The 21,325-nt window shown below is 31.4% G+C and overlaps 1 protein-coding gene across 1 annotated transcript in view; it reads left to right on the top strand.

The window, feature by feature from the left end:
* The window catches only part of PIGK (phosphatidylinositol glycan anchor biosynthesis class K), a 92,937-nt gene that overhangs the window by 28,266 nt on the left and 43,346 nt on the right, over positions 1–21,325 (top strand). The window contains exons 5-9 of the mRNA XM_039838626.1: positions 1,093–1,204; positions 4,003–4,099; positions 6,243–6,360; positions 7,044–7,154; positions 11,500–11,672. Of these exons, the coding sequence (XP_039694560.1) occupies positions 1,093–1,204; positions 4,003–4,099; positions 6,243–6,360; positions 7,044–7,154; positions 11,500–11,672 (611 nt within the window). The remainder of the gene's footprint in view (positions 1–1,092; positions 1,205–4,002; positions 4,100–6,242; positions 6,361–7,043; positions 7,155–11,499; positions 11,673–21,325) is intronic.

The following is a 21,325-nucleotide window of genomic DNA, read 5'->3' as shown; positions in this document are numbered from 1 at the left end:
AAGCCTATCAAAAGTAAGATGTAGTTTCCTGTATTCTCAGACTTGTTTAGAAGTAATTTAAAAAGCATATCTGTCTTCTCCCAGGCTGTAAGCTCTTTGAGGATATGGCTTATATCTTATGTATCTCATATCTAGCAGGTACCTATAGCCTTTTGAAGGCATTAAGAAATGTTTGTTCAATGATTAAATGTATATAGTTATTGGACATTTGCTTGCTTATTCAGTCATTATAAATTCCAGACCAAAAATTTCCCTTCCTTGTTAGCCAGCAAGAAGTCCTATTAAAACAGCATTTTGCTGTCTAATGGGAAAAATGTAAACCAACAGCTTATATACAGACACACATACCCATTTACATACTCATAATCTAGAGAAAAGTCCAAGAAAGCTAGAGAGATTTTCTGCTTTTTAAATTTAGATCTGTGTAATTTAATTTTAAATTAACATTACATTCTCAATGACTTTGAATTTGCTTTCAAAGAATCTCAGAGGTCCAGAAATTCCAGTATGGGAAATCTGGTTTAAAGTGTTAGGAATATTTTACATGTTAAAGATACCCCTAGTGAAATTTAAGTAACAAGATGCATTAAAAATCAAAGATAATTTGGAGATTATTTATGGTCCTATAATTATGGCTTTATTTTTATGATTTATTGTGGACCTACATTTCATGGTTAAGCTAGAATTGACTAAATAATTGCACAGATTAACTGTAGTAGTGATGTAGTGGAATTTATTTACAAATTTCTATATTTTTTATCTTCCTAAAGAGTTGCATATGAAAACAAATTTATAATTTTTAAGTTTTGGGCACTATTTTGCATAACATTTACAGTTTTAAATTTAGAATTAACTTTTTTTTTCTCCAAGGTAATTTTTGTTAATTCTTAGTGTTTTTTTTTTTTTTAGGGAACCAAAGTTACTTTGAGATATATATTTAAATAACTATATTTTAATTGAGTTAAATTTCTCTTTGTGTTTTATTTTCAGTAATACACAGAGAAAGAAGACAGAATGTTTTTGGAAGTTAAAAAAAAAATTATCAGGTTTTCCCAAGTTCTTTTTTATCTGATTCTCTTTTATTTTTCCTAGGTAACGGTGGAGAATTTTTTACGGGTATTAACTGGGAGGATCCCACCTAGTACTCCTCGGTCAAAACGTCTTCTTTCTGATGATAGGAGCAATATTCTTATTTATATGACTGGTAATTTCAGAATTTAGATATTTAATAATAGAATGTATTGCTACTCTTTTCAAAAAGAAATCTGCATGAAATTTAAACACCTTATATGATTTTTGGTTAATTGATTTGTTATCTAGTTCTCTTTTCTCATAATACATAATTTCTTAAAATGATATTTGAAGACAGTATAACATTTTGCTTTATTCTTTAGTTTATCTCCATTCTTTTTGCTATTACCCTGTTAAAGTTTATTTCCTTTTACTTAGTATCCTGCTAGACCCTCTTTCCTTCAATTTTATCAGTCTTCAGTTAATTATCCTGCTAAGGTAGTTAATAGAAATTGCAAATCTGTGACTCATTTTCTTAAAACTTTACAGTGGTTTCCCATTGATTGGGTCTCAAATTTTAGCGTGCATAAGGATTACCAGAATGCAGATATTTAAGCCATTTCCTAAAACTCTGATTTAATACTGGTCTGGCGTCGGGCTCTTAAAATGACACTTTAAATATACTCCTCAGATATGCACTGCAGTAGTCTTTTGTCTATACTTTAAGGACTATTGGAGATAAAGTCCTCCATAATATTTAGTATATTATATGTAATATATAATATATATATACTTTAGTTATATTATTGCTTATTTAGTTTTAGTTTATACTTTTTCTAATTCCCTTCCATGCATTTGACTGTTTCTGTCCTCCATAAGTTGATAACCTATTGCCTTTGCTTACTGATGTCTTCTCAGTTCACTTTGCCTACCTGATTATTCCTTATCTTTTTAGTCTTAGCTCAGTAGTCACTTTCTTCAATGATTTTCCAAAGTCTAGGGTGACCTGTGTTTCCAGCTGCTTGAGACAGTCCTGGTTTATACCTGTTGTCCCAGTGTAATTATTAATAGTGCCTCCTTCCTCCCTCAGAAGTTTCCTGGTATGTGTAATACATTTTATAATTGCCCTAAAACATTTCTCATCTCTTTGGCTGGTGTAGGCTCTTGTCTTTGCACTCTCATGTTAATCTATAGTTTCTATCTTAGCATTTAACTTATTACCTTTTCATCTGGTTATTTATTAACTTTGAACTCCAAGATGTCATTGATAATGTTTTTCATCTTTTTATCACCAGCGCCCTGTCTTATAGTAATATTCAGTAAATATGAATGTTTTTCAAGTGATATTTAAACATTTTTTCAGTGGACATTTCATTCAACTGATGATAAAACAGGCGTAGAACGATTCTTGGATGTCACACAGCAGGACAATTACTGACTCCTACTTAGTGATTTACTTTTATTTATCTAACATATTGTATTTATTCATAGCTTTTATTTTAAAATTCAGTCAATTTACAAGCTTTATAACTAACTCAGCAGAATTAATGTGGTTAGACAGTTATAAGAAATTTTCAAGCTTTCAGGGCAAATAAGATGAAGTAGATAGAGTCTTATAACTTAGCTTTATTTTAAGCTAGGGGTTTTACAACATTTTTTTTTTTCACAGTTGATTGGTATGCAAGAAATTCCAGTAGCCTAAGATAGGATTTTGTAAACTATAACCCAAGGACTGCCTGTTTTGGAAGTAAAGTTTGATTAGAACGCAGTTGCATCCACTTGTTTTACATATTGTCTGTGGTCGCTTTTACACTACAACAGCGGAGTCCAGTAGTTGCAACAGAGACAGTATGACTCACAAGCCTAAAACATTTACTACCTGGCCCTTTACAGAAAAAGTTTGCCACCCCAGGGAAGAGAAAGGAGGGCTGATAATTGTGATACTATAATAAAAATGATAATAGCTAATATTGAGGCTTACTATATGTAAGGCAATATTCTAAGTCATTGTGTATAATTCATGTCATCCTCACAGCAACCCAGAGATTTAGGTGCTAATACTCAGAGCTGTCATGTGTGGTTGTGTGGGTTGTGTACTGCACATAAGTATGTGGGTAGGGAGGTGAGTGGGAGCTAAAATTTAGTATATGTTTACACTTAACTAGGCTGTGTGCTTTGCTGTAGAGTTGTCTAATGGGAGGGAGAAACGTTTTTAATCCCACAGAGACATTGCCACTAACCACGTTTGAGCTCACAAGACTTGTATTCAGAGAGGGCATTGAAATAGATTTTTCTACTTTGCTAACTAGTGGGAAGTATCTTTTGAAAGTCTGCACAAAGGATCTATATAGGTATGCTAATGATGGTCTTGCTGACACATTACTTTGCAGTTGAGGAAACTGAGACATAGATTAATTTGTTTAAGATAACACAGTTATTAAGTGGAAAAGCTAGCATTTGAATCCAGACAGACTGGCTCTATCATGCATTCTGAATGTCACAATATTCGAGTCAGCTCTTCTGGGACAATTTTGATGGTAGTAAAAACATCAATTTTTAAGTGAGAACTGCACTTCCTAGTAGTATAGCATTCCAAGTATAATAGTAGCACATCATGGCACTAGCTAGTGTCTTTAACTTCTTTCTCACCTACAGTGTTTGCGGGCACTTGAGAAATTTTTATCTATGGAAACTCACTTCTGGCTTTCATGGAGCCAGTGAATAAATATTAATGTGCTTTTCTAGAATTAAACGATAGAAAAAATTTTAAAGATATTATATCTACTTCTTTTTTACACAATCTATCATTATTCTCTTTCTAATTGGTATAATGGAAAATTAAATTTTTTTGTTTTCATAACATTTTTTACTTTAGAGTATAACATAAATGATATTAAAAATTGCCATGAGTTAAGTAAATATTTACATCTGGATATATGCCATTTACATTAAAAAATGTGTCTATTTGATCTTTTTGACTCTTCTTGCAAGGACATGGTGGAAATGGTTTCTTGAAATTTCAAGATTCTGAAGAAATTACCAACATAGAACTTGCAGATGCTTTTGAACAAATGTGGCAGAAAAGACGGTAATTAGCAAATGACTGCTTTTCATAAGATAAATTAGTACCTAATTTTTCCATGGTTAGTAGATTTGTAGATCTCATTTTTATGAGATTTTAACTTATTTGATTGATTTCTTCTACCCTTTTAGATTTCTTCATTGTTCTACTGAGTGGAGTTGTTTTTAAAAGGAAAACTTAAGGTTTTTAAAGAGCATGTAAAAAGTAACTTTTTAGGATCATGTTTTTTGTTATTTAGCATCCTTTTTGGAGGAAATAAGAATCTCATTAACCAACTTTCCCATTCTTTGAGGAGATTGTGAATACACATTTATTTTCCAACTTGTACCTATACTTATTTTTGCATATTTTCTGGCCCCCGATATGGTAGCAATACATTATTTCTTCTTTGGGAAAAAAGTGTCAAAATTATGATTAGTATAAAATTTGTAACAGCTTATATTGAGGATGATAAATTGTTAGTAATCCAATGGTAAGCACCCCTTTCATTGAAAATTGTCATATGAACCTAAACTGAATTTAAAATAGCAATAGCTTTTCACTTGGTTACCTGCAATAAACACCTATGTGTTACCTTCTAAACATATGGTACAGAGGAGAATATGAGGCTTCTTCTGCCTTCAAAGAGTTTAAAGTATAGAGGAAAAGAGAAATATGTACATAACGATGCTACAAATTAAATATTATAAATATTGAACTATAAGCATAATCAGAATGTATGGAATTGTTGAAGAATATTTTTCAAGGTACTGGTTTCATCTTATTCATAGCTTACATTAATTGAATACATGGTACTGGGCACTGCGTTTTCCATGTATTGTCTCATTTAATTTTAATAATTCCTTGAGGTAGATACTTTCATTATTGCCAATTTTACAAATGAGTAAATTGAGGTAAATAGATTAATTAACTTGCCAGACTTTACACAGCTAGAAAGCACCGGTACTAGGCTTTCATGCCCAAGTAGTTCAATCCCAGAGCTTTTACTCTCATTGTTTTACTGTACTGCTGCTCATAACCTTAGATATTTCGGATCCTTACGGGCCTCCACAGATTTTGTCTCAGAACAAATGTGTCATATTAATTGTGTCTTCTATCACCTGCTCAGATATTATGGTTCAAGATTACATGCTTTTTTTTCTAGGTGCAATTTTAGCTATTTACCTAGATCCTCTGTCTGAGAGAAACCTTCAGGAAAACTTATCTGCTCCCTACTTTCACTTTCTCTAACCAAGCAGCTCGTTCTATAATATAGAGCTTATTATGTTAATTCTTTCACTTAACAAATGCTTTTGGTAACTTCCTCAAATTTATAGGATGAGGTTCGGACTTTAAATGGGATACTTTACATATTGACCTCACTCTACCTTTTTGAAACTAATTTCCCTCTATTTCCCTAAATTACTCTAAATCTTAGCTACATAGTACTATTCCCCTTTTCCCAAACATTTATATTTATTCAATTTAGGTGCCTTAGTACACGCTTTTTCTTTTGCTGGAATGTTCTGTTCCTTCCTTTGTTATATAAAATAACACTCACTCTTCATCGCCCATGTCAGATACCACCTTTTTCTGACCTGCCTTTTTTTACAGTTCCCTTCGTTCCTTTCTCAGTACTCTTTGACTTTGTTAGACTCTTAAGCTGTGTGAGGGCAGGGACTCATATTCTCAGCTTAGTGCCAGGCACATTGTAGGCTCTCAATAAATATTTGTAACACTTATTACATAGTTTATGTAATAGTTTATGTGTCTGTCTTCCCGTTAGATTTAAACTCTTCGAGTATGGTGACTAAATCACACACACACACACATATAATTTTTCTGAATACAGCTCAGCATGAAAACCAAATATGTGTTTGTCGAATTCAGTATTCATTTGGATTCTAAAGGGAGGGGGAAAGAGTTGGGGCAGCCACTTTGTGGCTCAACTACCACTCCCTTTTGAGGTGGTTTTCTAGGACAGGATTATGCCTTTAATAGTTCTAATGTCAAATTTGTATTGAGAATTCTACTGAAAAGTCTCAAATTTTTAACCAAAGAAATGGCTAAGATATGACTTCAATATCTTATGATATGGAAGTATTATAAAAATGTTAGTGTATGATTAACAACATGATTCATGTCGAGGATATTACCATTTCTCTTTCAGCTACAATGAGCTACTGTTTATTATTGATACGTGTCAAGGAGCTTCCATGTATGAGCGATTTTATTCTCCTAACATAATGGCTTTAGCTAGTAGCCAAGTGGGAGAAGATTCACTTTCGGTAGGTGTGTTTTTCCCGTATGTAATCTGCATTGACTTTGGAATGTGTAGCTATTTTTCAAATTGTTTATATGCTCTCTGGGTATATCTGTTATTTCGTACTTTAAAAATTTTTTTATAATGATGCTATTCATTATAGCATTGCTTGGCTTTTACAAAAAATTATTGAGGTTTACTTGACATACAACATTATATTGGTTTTAGATATATAACAGTGTTTTGATATTTGTATACATTGTGAAATGATTGCCACAATAAGACTAGTTAACATTTGTCACCATATGTAGTTTTAGAATTTTTTTCTTGTGATGAAAACTCTTAAGATATGCTCTCTTAGCAACTTTCATATATGCAGTGCAGTATTATTAACTATTGTTGCCAGGCTGTACATTACATCCCCATGACTTACTTATTTTTTAACAGTTTGTACCTTTTGACTCTCTTTACTCATTTGCCCCTACTGCTTTTGTCAACCACCAACATGTTCTATATATTTACGACCTTGTTTTGTTTTGTTTTTTTGATTCCACATATAAGTCAGATCATTTAGTATTTGTCTTTCTCTGACTTATTTTACTTAGCATAATGCCCATAGATTCCATCCATGTTGTCGCAAATGTAAAGATTTTATTCTTTTTTATGGCTGAATACTATGCCATTGTATATGCTTTGCTTTTTTTATAGCACCAACCTGATCCTGCAGTTGGAGTTCACCTTATGGATAGGTACACATTTTATGTCTTGGAATTTTTGGAAGAAATTAATCCAGCTAGCCAAACTAATATGAATGACCTTGTAAGTATTTGCTCGATTTGATTATATCACATAAGTATGCTAATCTAAACATGATAAGCAAAGCCTATTATTCCTTGTACTATGAGGGTATTATGCCATATGTTGAGTGGTGGCCTTTTAAAACTGTTTTGAATCTTCCTTTACAGTGGTATCTCTTTCTTAACTCTAAGAGACCTAAAGCTTTAGCCCAGTTAATTTGTTATTCCTTGAGGTACTTTTCTATTGTCATTCATTTGCTCAATTTTATGGAAATGTACTTTCTAGATTCATATTGGGAATTCCCTGTGATCAGGGTCAGAATCGGGGCCTGCACTCCTCAGGAGTCTTCCCCAGATTCTATCCTGTTGTTGGGATTCGTTAAGATAAATAAAACTTTCAGAGCTTTTGCTTTAATACCATTTATCTCTTAATTTGTCTTTTTTTTTTAAATTTACTAACTTAGTGTCTTTCTCACTTACTGGGAAGTTCTTGGAGGAGAGGGATCTTCTCTTCCATATTTTTGTGCATCCTACAGCTTCTTATAGAGTATTTTCACATGGCTTGTTGAATTTAGCTCAGCTTTTTTCCTGACTCTTCAGTGCTGATTGTATCTTTTAAAATAAATCTACTTTGAAGTTGCTGTTGAAAGTAGACATAATAAAAAGCTTGAAGCAACAATTCTAGATTGGATAATTACTGTGTATCAATGACTTTTACTCTTTTTTCCATTAATTTATGCCTTGTTCATTCAGTCACAAATATTTTTTGAGTTTTTGCTAAGTGCTAGGCACTGACTATACCCTAGAGAAAGAGTCAGACACTGTCATTCTGGAGCTTCAGAATGGAAGGGGAGCTGAGCAGACAGTTCTCTGGACTTTAGCACATTAGCCTACCAGCTTTGCACTGACCTCTTTTATTATGTAGAAACTTTTTAGATAAATATTTATGAAGGGGTTCTATTGCAAAATTCTGACAACTACTGCTATAAGCTATCAAATTCGATAACAGAACTACTTACTAATTACATTTTAAGCTTATATATTTGATGCTTCTTAAATCTTAATAAGAATTTGAATATTAAAACAAAACTTGTGATAATGTGCTACTTTAACTATAAGAAAATTATAGTCACCTAAATTTCAGTTACTTTAATTTTAAAATTGATTCCCGTTTTTGGATTATACATTTTATATTTTATGTAATGCATGACATGCTTTTTAAAAAGTTTACCATAAATGCATTTCACACTTTAAATGTCTAACAGATTAAAAAATAATTCTTCCATTGAAATTATTTAGGAAAGACTGAGGAAACTAATGTTTTCTTATTGCTCACAACTTCTATTTAGTTTCTTTAAGTTTAGTTGGTATACAATATTATATTAGTTTCAGGTTACAATATAATGACCCGACATTTTTATATTTCACAATGTGATCACCCTACTAATTCTATTAATCATTTGTCACCATGCAAACTTATCAAAGTATTAGTGATTATATTCTCCTTCATCTTTTTCACCCATCTCCCTGTCTTCCTCCCCTATGGTAACCATCCCTTTGGTCTGTGTTTCTATGAGTCTTTGTTTTGTTCGTTCATTTGTTTTGTTTTTTTAAGTTTCCACATATAAGTGAAACCATATGGTATTTATCTTTCTCTGACTTATTTCACTTAGCTTAATACCCTCTAGATCCATCCAGGTTGTTGCAAATAGCAAGATTTCATTATTTTTTATTACTGTGTAATATTTAGTTTTTAATAAACATTCCTCACTAATATCTTATCTGACCTTCCCACTCCATTTTTAAAATTGAATTTTAATTGAATGATGATTATTTTAATCTTGTTCAGTAGTAACGATCCATTTCCTTGAATAGAGCAGTGATTTGATATATCTTTAGATATTGTGTAATAATACCAACTGTATGTTGGATTATGTGTATATAGTAAAATTTATTGAGTGTCAGCTGTATTCAGAATACTGTATTAGGTGCTTCATGAGCAAAAAAATTGGAAGACTTGATTTTTAGCCCCTTAAAAATTTACAGTGTCATTGGTAACAGTTGAGCATATTTATAGAGTATCACTTGTTATGTGAAGTGTCTGGATCTTCCAGGTAATGTTCTTCCTCTCTGAACATATAGCCCTTGCTGTATACATTTACCATGCTTTTAATATTGCTCTGTAAGTGTTTATAAATAATTGTGATGTTCCCTTGAGGCCTTGAGCTTCTTAAATAAGAGGTATAAGCACCATGATTCATGCATCTTACTACTCACAGAAGTTAATTATGTATAGTAACTGATTTTACTATATAAATTATTATATATACAGTAACTGTACATACAGATAGATGTTCAGTGAATATTTATTGAATGAATGAAGGACATGAGAACAATGCACATTTATATGGTTCCTTTGAATACAGTGAAATTAGTGATTAAAATTTTTCTTGGGTAAGGTGAATTTTCAGATTTGAAAGAAGAGAAGTATAGCATACTCTAGGAAAATGGAATACCTGCGGAGGCACAGAAGTTGGAATACTAGATGATCCTTATTTTGATAATAAACACATAACCTGGCCAGAATGTGGGGATTCTGTAAATGAAGGAGGTTATTGAAAATTAAGCCGAGTAATTGCAGGATCTGTGGGTCATGTTGCTGAGGCTAAGGAAATCAGATCAATATGATAACATTCTTGAAGGAAAGAATGACTTCATAGGAAGTGAAAGTATGATTATTTTAGCAGCAAAGAAGAAGATAATATTCAGTGTTTCTCAGGCTCATTTGCCTTTGCTTTTCTTGCTTTCATCTGTTGGTACCTAATAAAGCCCATCAAATTACCCATATAGGAATGCCTTCAATATACCTAGGACTTCAGTCTAATTCTTGGTTTCTTTTATTTTTTACTTTGTTTCTTTATCTTTTTTGTCCTTCCTGTTTGGCATTTCACTTTCTTGAGCTTTTCCCCCACCCCTTTTCCCTTTTTAGCTTTTTAATTTATATTCTGATTTCTTCTTTTTATTTTTTTAAGTTGTTTTCATGAACCCAGGAAGACAGTGTGATGTTAGGCAAATGACTTAATCTCTTTGAGCCTTTATTCGAAGTAGATATAATAATTTTTATAAACCTCAAAGTTATTGGTAAGCTTAAATGAGAATATCTACAAATTGCTTAGCACAGTGCTTGGAACACTGTGTTTCATAAATTATAGCTGCTCTGCCCTTCCCCACCCCTCTCTTGTCTTGTTGATTACCCATTCATATGGTCTTGTCTCCACAGCTGGACTACTGCTGTGGGCCTTGGGCCCTTACTAGCAGGCCTGTAATGGTTTTCTTCATATAGCCTGTGCTTCTGCCAAACTAGGTTATTTCCTTACACATCTCTGCAGCTGTTCCTTTTTTGGGGTTGTGCTTACTTCCCATCTGTAATCTTCCTTTCCTTCAGAAAATAGCTTAAATCCTATTCCCTTTCTTTTATCTTATCCTCAAACTGTGAGTTTATCCTTTTCTGAATTAGAATCTGTCACCTTTTTTCCTACCTTATTATGTTTATTCATCTCTAACTGGACTTAAAGCCTTGAGGACAGGGCCATGTCTTATCGATTTTTATATCTTCTGTGGAAGGTAACAGTATGAAGTATGTGTAATAGGTATTTTTTATGCTTTACTGAGTGAATAAATATGTGTCTGTCCTTGGTAATTCACTGATGTGGAATATCAGGGGTAAGATAAAATTGTTTTGAGATCTGTGTAATGATGAAATCATGTTTTCAGACTATATCCTTTGGAGCACTAGTGTCTGGAGGTGCCTTAGGTTTATTTTCGTCATGGATAAATGAATTAAGTGATTTGTTTTATAGAATGGTGTATATAGGTTCACAGCGGAAGAGGATATCTAATGGGGAGACCATGCTTCAACTTCTTGTGATTCGGAGCAGTTCTGTTTTCATCTTTTTTACATATTGGGCTATCATGTAATATTTTATTTGAATTTAATGTTTGAATGAAGGATTAGGTTTACAAAATGTTTAAAAAACCACTCTAGTAGAACACCCCCCTTAAGATGGATATAGATGTAGAAAAAAGCAATTCTTTCATCATAGTGTTTGCATGTGAATTTTCATAGCATATTATTTAAAAGAGTGAATGTTTTTTCCCACCCTAACCAGCTTCCCTTTTTATCACCTGTTTAATGTCTAATGTCTACTATAAGAATGAGTCTTTTATGTTTAGAATCAGTAGCTTCTTTAGGTTGAGAGAGCTTTAAAAATATACTGCATTCTACTATATTGTATTATTGGATTTAATAAAAGTTGTATGTATATGTACACATGTGTGTATTTATTATTGTTATGTATTTTTTTTAGTTTCAGGTGTGTCCTAAAAGTCTATGTGTGTCTACTCCTGGACATCGCACTGATCTTTTTCAGAGGGATCCTAAAAATGTCTTGATAACTGATTTCTTTGGAAGTGTACGGAAAGTGGAAATTACAACAGAGACTATTAGTTTGCAACCAGATTTAGGAATCATGGAAAGCAGGTATTCATCTTAAATTATAATTTGAATAGAATATTCTAGTTTCATAATTTGTACATGTTTATATAACATAAGAGTAAGAGATGAAAGTTGGTGTTTGTAAATGAAATTACATATTTCTACCTAGCCTTCACTTTATGTAGGCCATATGCTTTTCACATTTATGGGTAAAAGCTATACATATCAGTGAGAAGCTAAGATCATGATTAGGATTATATTATAACTCCAAAATACAATATTTGTAGTAGTGTGATTTGAGACTTGCTGAAAAGGACTGAAAGTTTTCCCATAACTAGCTGTCTCAGAGCCGTACTTCTCTGTCAATGGAGGTGTATACAATGGTTCAGAAGACCTTCACGAAAAGGCAGGTATGTGAATGTTTCAAACATTAATACTCTAGTGAGTGTGTATGCTGTCACCTATTGCAGTAGAAGCTATTAAATGATATGACATTGAAACAGAAGTTGGCAGCTGGGCAATTAGTGTGTAATAAAGGCCCTTGGAATCTGGCAGATGCTAAGCAGATAAACATAAAAAGGGGAAGTGAATGCCAAAAGAATATAGGTGCCAAATACATACTTCAGACTGTAACACAATGCTTTCATGTTCAGAATTTCTTTGGGCTCCAGAAATCTGATTTGTTGTCTGACTGCCATATATTTTGCTTCCTGAAGTCTGGATGTTTTGTGAGCCGGGTTCAGTAATATCTCTTGTTTTTCTCTAGTGGGCATATAGTCTTTTAATGTGGAACAGTTTATCTGGGGCTGTTGTAAACTTGAAGTGATCCTCCATTGATAGGTGCCACTGTTTAGGATTCGTTTTGGGGGCTCTTGGTAATTCATAAGGGAAAGGAGTGAGAGCAAGGTATGAGCCAGGTACTCCCTTCTTGGGAAGTAGATTGTGTGTGAGTGGGCAGTGAGTGTGCAAGCGTGCACATGTGCATAGGGGTGTGTGTGTATATATAGAGAGAGAGAGAGACTGAGAAAAATTGGTTGATTTCCGGGTATTTGAGTTTTAGAAATATTTATAATGTTCCATTTTTTTCTCTGTAAACATTTTTAAAGGCAAAATACTTTGTTAAGATTAAATAGTGTCAGAGTTAATAGCCACTTCCTTGAAATATGTAGATGATATGTTTTACTAGGTATTAAACTTTGTTATTTGTGATTGTCTAATGCTAACTATTGGAAACTTATACTTCAGGGAACTTTTTTGGATTGCCAAAGGCAACATATAAATTATTCTTAATTTTGAAATATTCAAAGACTTATAATTGGTCTTATGAATGTTTTAGGAATAAATTCAAGAACTATCAGAAAATGCAGTTCTTACAGAGATTTAAAATTGATATTATTAGTTATTTTCTATTCTGGATATTCAAGGCCTTGGATTTTTTCTTTTCCCATTTCCTATAGCTATTGGCTTAAAAAATATTTTCTGTTTTTTCTTAAGACAGCAGCTGATATCCTACAGCAATATCACTTTTATTTATTATTTAAATACTGACTTTCAAATTTTACCTTTGTAAAATAGCTAAACTATATCTTAATACTTAGCAACTAAAATCGAAATTGAGCTATTACATGTTTTACCAAATTCTTTTTGTAATTTCCCTTGAAGTTCAGCCTATAAGCTCTGATATACCTTCTTTTAACCATCTGAATACTGCATTAATTTCCTTTATAGGCAAGGACCATCTTTATACTTCTGTACATATTTTCTGTTCTCTCCACCTAATAAAATATTAAATATATAATAATTGTACAATAAAAATGATTTCAGTGGAATTCTACTAAATTTTGTTATGTATTCTGGAAGTATTGAATGTTGTCTCATAAATTATCTCCATTTATTATTTCAGATGCAAAAATAGTTGGTGCCGAGGAGTATCTTAATTTATCTTTAATCGAGGAGAAAATTATTTTAAGCATCAAAGCCAGGTACCAGGCACTGTTGAATTAGAGCACCCTCTAGTGTTTGTAAATACATTTTATTAAGAATATTGCTTACAGATAGTTTCATGATTATTGGTATAGGTTATCTAATTAATTTAGAATTAAGTTCCCAGCATGCTCCAGGAATTTTTAGATGGATGCTAAAATATTGTCTCATACATAGGTGCTATTTATATGCAATTGTGAGTGGCGATATTTGTTTTGAGAAAAATATGAGAGATCAGATATTACAAAAAACATTTTATTAAGGAAGTTATGGGCTGGAATGTATATATCATTTTTTAGATCTTAGGTTTAAAATATCAATACAGTCACTGCTATTAAAATTGGCAGTTATGCTTTTTAAAATATAATTTTCTACATTAATTAGGGTAACAATTGAACCGATTTGTTCAGACTGTCTGTATTTCATATTTTGTGTACTAGAGTATACTAGACTAAAACCAGATATGATGAACTTTAGTACATAAAATTGAAGTAGCTAAATGAAATAATTGTTTTTGTGTCTTCCGAAACTTAGCTATTGAGTAAGGAAAATACAGTCATATAGTTAGTAACAACACTTTGTTTCTGCATAGGTCTTACTAATTGTGTTATTAATTTATTTGCAAGAACAAATGAGGTAAAATAAGGGCTGACTGTAATAATCCAGGCTTACGTAATTTGAGTATAAATTGCTTTATCTGAGTATACATAGATTGACTTTTGATAAGTATGCAGACAAATAAACAGCCTGCCCTCCTGAAAAAGTTGGGCTTTCTAGAATCTAGTAATAAGTTTGTGTCAGAATTACTCAGGTTACCAGTTTTGTGTCCTTACTGTATAGGGAAAATAGCCTCCAGCTTATAGATGTAAAAATATAGGCACATTTTAGTATTACAAAATGTAGAAGTCTAAATTCTGCAGGCATTACCCAAGAAAAAACAATCCAGTTTTTTATATATGAGTAAGCTGAGGCTGAGAAAGGTTAAGAAACCTGCCTAAAGTCACACATCTAATAAATGATAGAGCAAAGATATGAATCTAGGAATGCCTCATACTTCTAAAAGAAAAAAAAATATATCTATTCTTATATTATTCTTTTATAACTTGCCCTGAGTTACTTGGTTAGGTTTCTTTTAAAAGGATATAAAATAAAAATGATAGTTCAATGAATTATCACAAAGTAACTACTCATGTTACTGCCAGAAAGAGAACTAGAACAATGCTGGTACTTGGAAGCTCCTCGAAGCCTTAGGCCCCTTCCCAATCTCTGTCCTCTTATTCTCCCTCAAAGTTAACCACAGTTCTTTTATGGAATTTATTTTCTTGCTCACTTTAGTTATATCACCTAATTGGGTATTCCTAAACATTGTTTTAATTCTTTTGCTAATATTATGGTTTTGGAATACATTTATGTTGTTGTGTGTAATTTTTTTATGTTGTGTGGTTCAATTTTTTTGAGTCTTTAAAAATTGAGGTATAATTTACTTATAGTAAAATCACCCTTTTTAGTATACAGTTCTGAGTTTTGGCAAATGCATACACTTGGATAATCACCATGCCAATGCATCACCACAAGAAATTTCCTTATGCCTCTTTTTATCTAATTCCTCCTCTATATCCCTGGAAACCACTGATCTGTTTTCTGTCCCCATGGTTGTCATATAGATGAAATCGTACATTCTGTACCTTTCAGAGTCTGGCTTCTTTTACTGGCATAATGCATTTTAGATTCATTCCTGTTGTCACATGTATCTGTAGTTCGTTCTTCTTTATTGCTGATCATGAGTTACAGTTTATCCATTCATCAATTGAAGGATGTTTTTGTCCCCCAGTTTTTGGCAATTATGAATAAAGCCACTATAAACATTTGCATACAAACATGAGTTTTCGTTTCATTCGAGTTAAATAACCTAAGAGTAGATTTGCTGGGTCATTGGAAGTGCATGTTTAATTTTATAAGAAACTTCCAAACCATTTCTTATAGTCATTATACCATTTTGCATTTCTACAAATAGTTGTTCCACATCCTTAATTACACTTGGTATTGTCTTTTTAATTTTAGCTATTCTGATCATCTCATTATAATTTAAATTGTATATCCCTGATGACTAAGGATGTTGAGCATTATTTAAGTCTTTTGCTCATTTAAAAAAATAGATTGTTTCTTTCCTTACTAAATTGTAAGATTTCTTTATATATCTTGGATATAAGGTCTTTGTCAGATACATATAGGAAATATTTTCTCTAAGTCTTCGTCTTGCCTTTCATTTTCTTAATGTCTTTTAAAGAATAAGAGATTTAATGTTGATAACGTTCATTTATCAGTTTTTTCTTTATACCTAATGCCCTTTGTGCAAGGATTCTTAACCTTAACTCAGGGTCACCAGGACTTTCTTTTATTATCTTCTAGGAGTTTTATAGTTTTCGCTTTTATTTTAGGTCTGTGACTTACTTTGAATTAATTTTGAGCATAGCGTTAGGTAGGGGTTGAGGTTAATTGTTTTTCCATATAGATATCAAGTTATTCTAGCACCATTTATTGAAAAGATTGAATTATGTCAGTGCCTTTGTCAAAAATCATGTGACCATATAAGTGTAGGTCTATTTCTGGAGTCTCTTCTGTTGCATTAAACTACATGTCTGTTTCTACCAGTATTATACTCTCTTGATTGGTTCTTTTGAGTATTCTAGATCCTTTGCATTTTCAAATAAATTTTAAAATTAGCTTGTCGATTTCTAAAAAAAAGAGCTACTGAAATTTTGATTGGGATTGAATCGACTCTATATATTAATTTGAGGCCTTACCAATATTGAGTCCTCTGATCCATGAACATATCTCTACATTTATTTAGATCTCCTATAATTTCTCTTTTTTTTGTAATTTTCAGTGTAGATGTCTTTTACAAGTTTCATTAAATTTATTTCTAAGTATTTTTGTTTTGGTGCTATTTTAAGTGATATTTTAAAATTTTATTTTCCCTTTTTTGCTCAAATATAGAAGTGCACTTAATTTTTATATTGACTGTATTGTGGGATCTTATTGATTCTGTTGATCAACTTAATCCCAATCAAAATCTCAGCAAGCTTTTTTCCTTTTTTTTTAGAAATTGACAAACTGATTCCAAAATTTATGTGGAAATGTAAAAGACCTACTGTAGTATTTGTTATGTTGTTGAATATAAGAATTCTAGTCTTTATTTATAATGTTTACTAGGATATTAAATCAAAATTTAAATGTACATAATTAGTAGAAACATCTGTTTGGAGTTGGGCAAAATAGATTGTGAGAAATATGAAACTTTGTGATCAAACTATTCACTGAAAGTTGTGCATAGTAAATTGATAGGATTATGAAACTTTATGAACCAAAGATTTACCAAAATGGTTTTTTACAGTAGTTGATAGGATTTCTCTCCTGCTATTCTACATACTACTGTATTTTTCAAAGTGATCAATTTATTCATCATATAATTCTATATTAAGTATCTCATCTGGCATTTTGTTTTACATTGTTATTTATAAATGTTTGTCACTTCAGTTATTCGGATATTCAGGATTACATTAAAGTGGACTTTCAGAGCATGAATTAGATGTGATTTGATTTATAAAGATACCAACACTGATAAATTATCCATTTTCTTATTTTACATACTCCTAAAGTTCTCATTGTTATAGTTTTAAAGTAATGTGTTGATCATTTCATGGGCATTTTTCTTTAAAAGCAATTTATTTCACTACCTAAAATTGACAAAAAAAAGTCCATTGAATTGGTTTATAACTTTTAAGAAATCAGTGTATATAAATAGTATAGCAGAATATAGTACTATATCTCTTTGTATAAATAAAACCTCTCTAAATATAAATTAGTAAATATTATATTTACCAGGAATAGTGATTTCCATCTAGTGTTTATTAATATTTAAATCTATATTAAAGCAAACTTAATTTCATTTTAAACACTAAACATATGGAATCTAAATTTTTTAAATTGTGAAAAATATAAAAATGATATGGTATTATTTACAAAATAGAACATTAGAACTTAATCTGTTGGAATTGTTAGGGAATAAAGTTTTGAATTATATGGAAAAGTAGATTATGGGACCATTTAAGTTTCTTTTAACTCTTTGATTCTGTGTTCTGTGACTCTTGGTCTACTTACTAATTGCAGTATTATTGCTCTACTCCACTAATTTAAGCTTTAATGTTCTAAATGAGTTAAATCAACTTTATGTCTATTACTCACATTACAGAGGATATTATAGCATAATAATCAAAGTTAGGGTCATTGGAATGAACTTCCGAATTCAGAGCCTCTATCATTTACCAGTTGTGTAACTTTGGGCAAACTGCTTGACTTCTTTGATTCTCAGTTTCCTCATCTATAAAATGAGAATGATAGTGCCACTTTATGTTATTGAGAGAATTTTTATTTTTTTTAAAGCTCTTAGTTATATGCCTCAAATATAGTTGTGTGCTCAATTAATGTTCAGCGTTATCGAGAGAACATATTATGTACTAATAAAAATTATTGCTAGAGCCCTAGTTTTAGTATATTTTTGGCCATTTGCAAAATTATTATTCTGCTTTTATTAATCTAGTATTAATCTAGAAAGTAGTTATTTCATATCTGGAGGTTTCTCATTTGGAATACTACCAAGAATTGGGAAATTGTGTTTTACCAGAAGATGGCAGTAGAATTACATATTTCTACACATGGGACAATCATATTTTTTTAATGCTGCAAATTGAAGGTAGATTGTACCACCATGTAAATTATGATATTTGTTTCTTCAGGCCACTGACAGGAGAAAAAGACTTTTAATATTGAATTGTCCAGTTTAAAAAAAGGTGGTAAAAATTTCTCTATCTCTATAAGTTGTTTTGCTTTAATAAACCTAATAATAATATGGAACTTTGGTTATGAAATTGGTAAATCTGCAGGGTCTTTTCGAATTGCTACTCTTCAGCTATATTTTAAAAAACAGTTTGCATGTTATTAAATACTTAAGAAATTGAAGGATCAAAAAATTTTCTTTGCATGAAGATTATTTATGATTAATAATAAAGATACAGCAGTTATTATTTATAATTTATCAGTGAGGAAAACTTGATTCAATTAAAAATTGATTTATGTACAACACTTTAGGGTTGTAGCTATTAGGGAAAGCAAGAGACAGAAGACATTTATATTAACAATATAAATCTGTAATCCCATTTCAGAAATTGTCTTTTTTTAATTGAAATCACGTTATATTTTGTCACCTGATTTTCAAGTATTCTACAGGCGAGGTTTTGCCAAATTGTCCCTCCTAGTGCTAGAAGGAAACTTGAAGGCAATATGATACAGTAGAAAGAGTATGGAGGTGAATGGACTTGCATTAAATTTTGGTTTAGTTTCTTGCTTTGTGTTTTCAGGTATATTACTTTATATTTCTGAAACTCAGATGTTGTATCTGTAAAAGGGTGTTCTACTCTCTATCTTTAGAGTTATTGTGAGGATGGGGAAATGTATATAAAATGAGCATACTTTGTCAATGCGTTTTTAAGAGCATGCCATGTAAAACTCATCACATCCATACCGATGTCTCTCCTCCAATGCAAAAGGTACGGTGAGAGTGTTAACATCTTTATATGGTGTACTGTAGTTCTATTTATAATGCTTGATTTGCATTTTTATCAAACATGCCACATATTGCCCATTCTGACAGGAATTATTGTTAGTCTGGCCTTCCCATACTTACCCATGTAGTTGATTTTTTTAAAAACTCAATTTCAGGACTTTATGCTTATTTCATTGTATTTTAATCTTACCAATAAATGTCTTATAAGTATTAATTATTATAATCTGTCAGTCTTTTATAATATTCATTCTGATATAATATTAATGTTAAAACTATCTATAGATTTTATCGTAGTGGGTAAAAATGAACTGGGAAAAATGACAGGGCCATGAGGTCTTTGCTAGCCGTATCCTTCATGATTGATATCACTTTCAGGGCACAGCTGTTAAGTGTATTGGAATCCTATGGTTTTCTCAGGGCTAATCAATAATTTGAAATTTCATGACGAATTATTTTTAATAAAACCAAACTGTACCTAAAATGTCAAGCAAAGTCATCTATGTGAGTTTTCATTAGATCGATATAGTAAATTGTAATTAAAGTGTATTTTTCTACAAATGTAATAGATAAATTCCAGCAAAGGGGCAGGTAATTAAAAATGCTTATTTTAAAATTAATTTTCTCGTAAGTGTAAAGAGAAATCAGGAGGCTGAAATGAATTATGTTCGTCTTTGGCCATGTCCTGGTAATATAAATAGTAATTAAATATTTATCTGAGAAAGGAAACATATGTTTCTTCATGAAACAAATATTTATTGACTAATTCTATTATTCTCCATCTTTCTCTGTTTGAAATTCATGTCATAAATTCTTGTCATACTCAGTGATATTTTAAGACTCTACATGTGATGAAATTGTCACATATTATTCTGTAAGTACTTTCACTAAGGGAAGCATACAGCTAATACTGTTATGGAATGTCTTTTTCTCAGGGAGATTGATCAACTTCATTTTAACTACGATATTAAGAGCCTGTCTTTGTTCTTCATCTGATGGGATTAGCTTCTAATATTAATATTTTCCAACATGATTTCTTAAAAGTGAAAACAAATTAAAATTAACAAAATAGAAGTATTAAAAGGATGTGATCTCAAAATACCTGAATTTGTCACATGATAACTAAATGTGGATGCTGGCTGAAAATTACTTTGTATCACACTGTGATTAGTGAACCTAGTTTAGATGGTCTGAACGACATTGCCAGAGATTCAGATACTTAGCAGTTTAAACAGTGTTGTATTAAAATTAGTACATCTAATTTTTAAAATGTTTATTTCTTTATACTAAAGAAAGGGGTGTGTGTGTGTGTATGTGTGTGTGTGTGTGTGTATAGAGAGAGAGAGAGAGAGAGAAGATGGAGTAGGAGCATAGTATTTCAGGTTTTTATTAGGTGAATTAAGGATGGCATACTTTAGGACAATCCATTGTACTTTTGCTTTAAGGTACTGAGACAGGTAGTAATGAGCTATATGATGAGACATAAATTATGAATACAGACAATCTCTGGCTTAGAGCTACCACTCTCAATTTCTGCTCCTTACAATAGAAGGAGTTGTAACTGCTCTAACTGCTTTGCATAAACATGATGTAAACATTTAAAATCTTTTATCTAATGATAGGGAAAGCTCTAACTTAGTCTTTAAAAATAACTGATGTTCATCACACTTTCTCTTTAGTATGATAAAACACTGTAATATATATCTTCTAAATCATAGAAAATGATTAAAATATATCTTGTATGATTTCAGTGTTAAGGGTAGTTTTTTTCTTTCTAATTCTTTGAAAATTAAGCACAGTAAAACAATACGTATTCAGAAATTTGGCAACTTTAATAATAAAGAGTACATGAAGGTTGCCAGTGAGTTGGTTCTAAATATGAGAAGTCCCATTTTTACCTTAGATGTTAAAACACAACTTGACTTTAATGTCCTTTGGCATTCATAGTTTAAAATTTCATCAGAGGGAAACATTTCTCAATAAAAGAATACCCTGTAATATTCAGAGTTAGGTGTCACATTTCACTTTTTCCAGAACAAGAAATTTAAATGAGTTAGAGAGGTGGTTTGAATTAATAATAAAAAGCAGTCAGTTG

This window comes from Pteropus medius, unplaced genomic scaffold (genome assembly GCF_902729225.1).
Source record: "Pteropus medius unplaced genomic scaffold, Ma_sr-lr_union100, whole genome shotgun sequence".
Classification (NCBI taxonomy): Eukaryota; Metazoa; Chordata; class Mammalia; order Chiroptera; family Pteropodidae; genus Pteropus; species Pteropus medius.
Note: the sequence above shows the minus strand (reverse complement) of the source record. Positions and strands in the feature narration are given on the sequence as shown.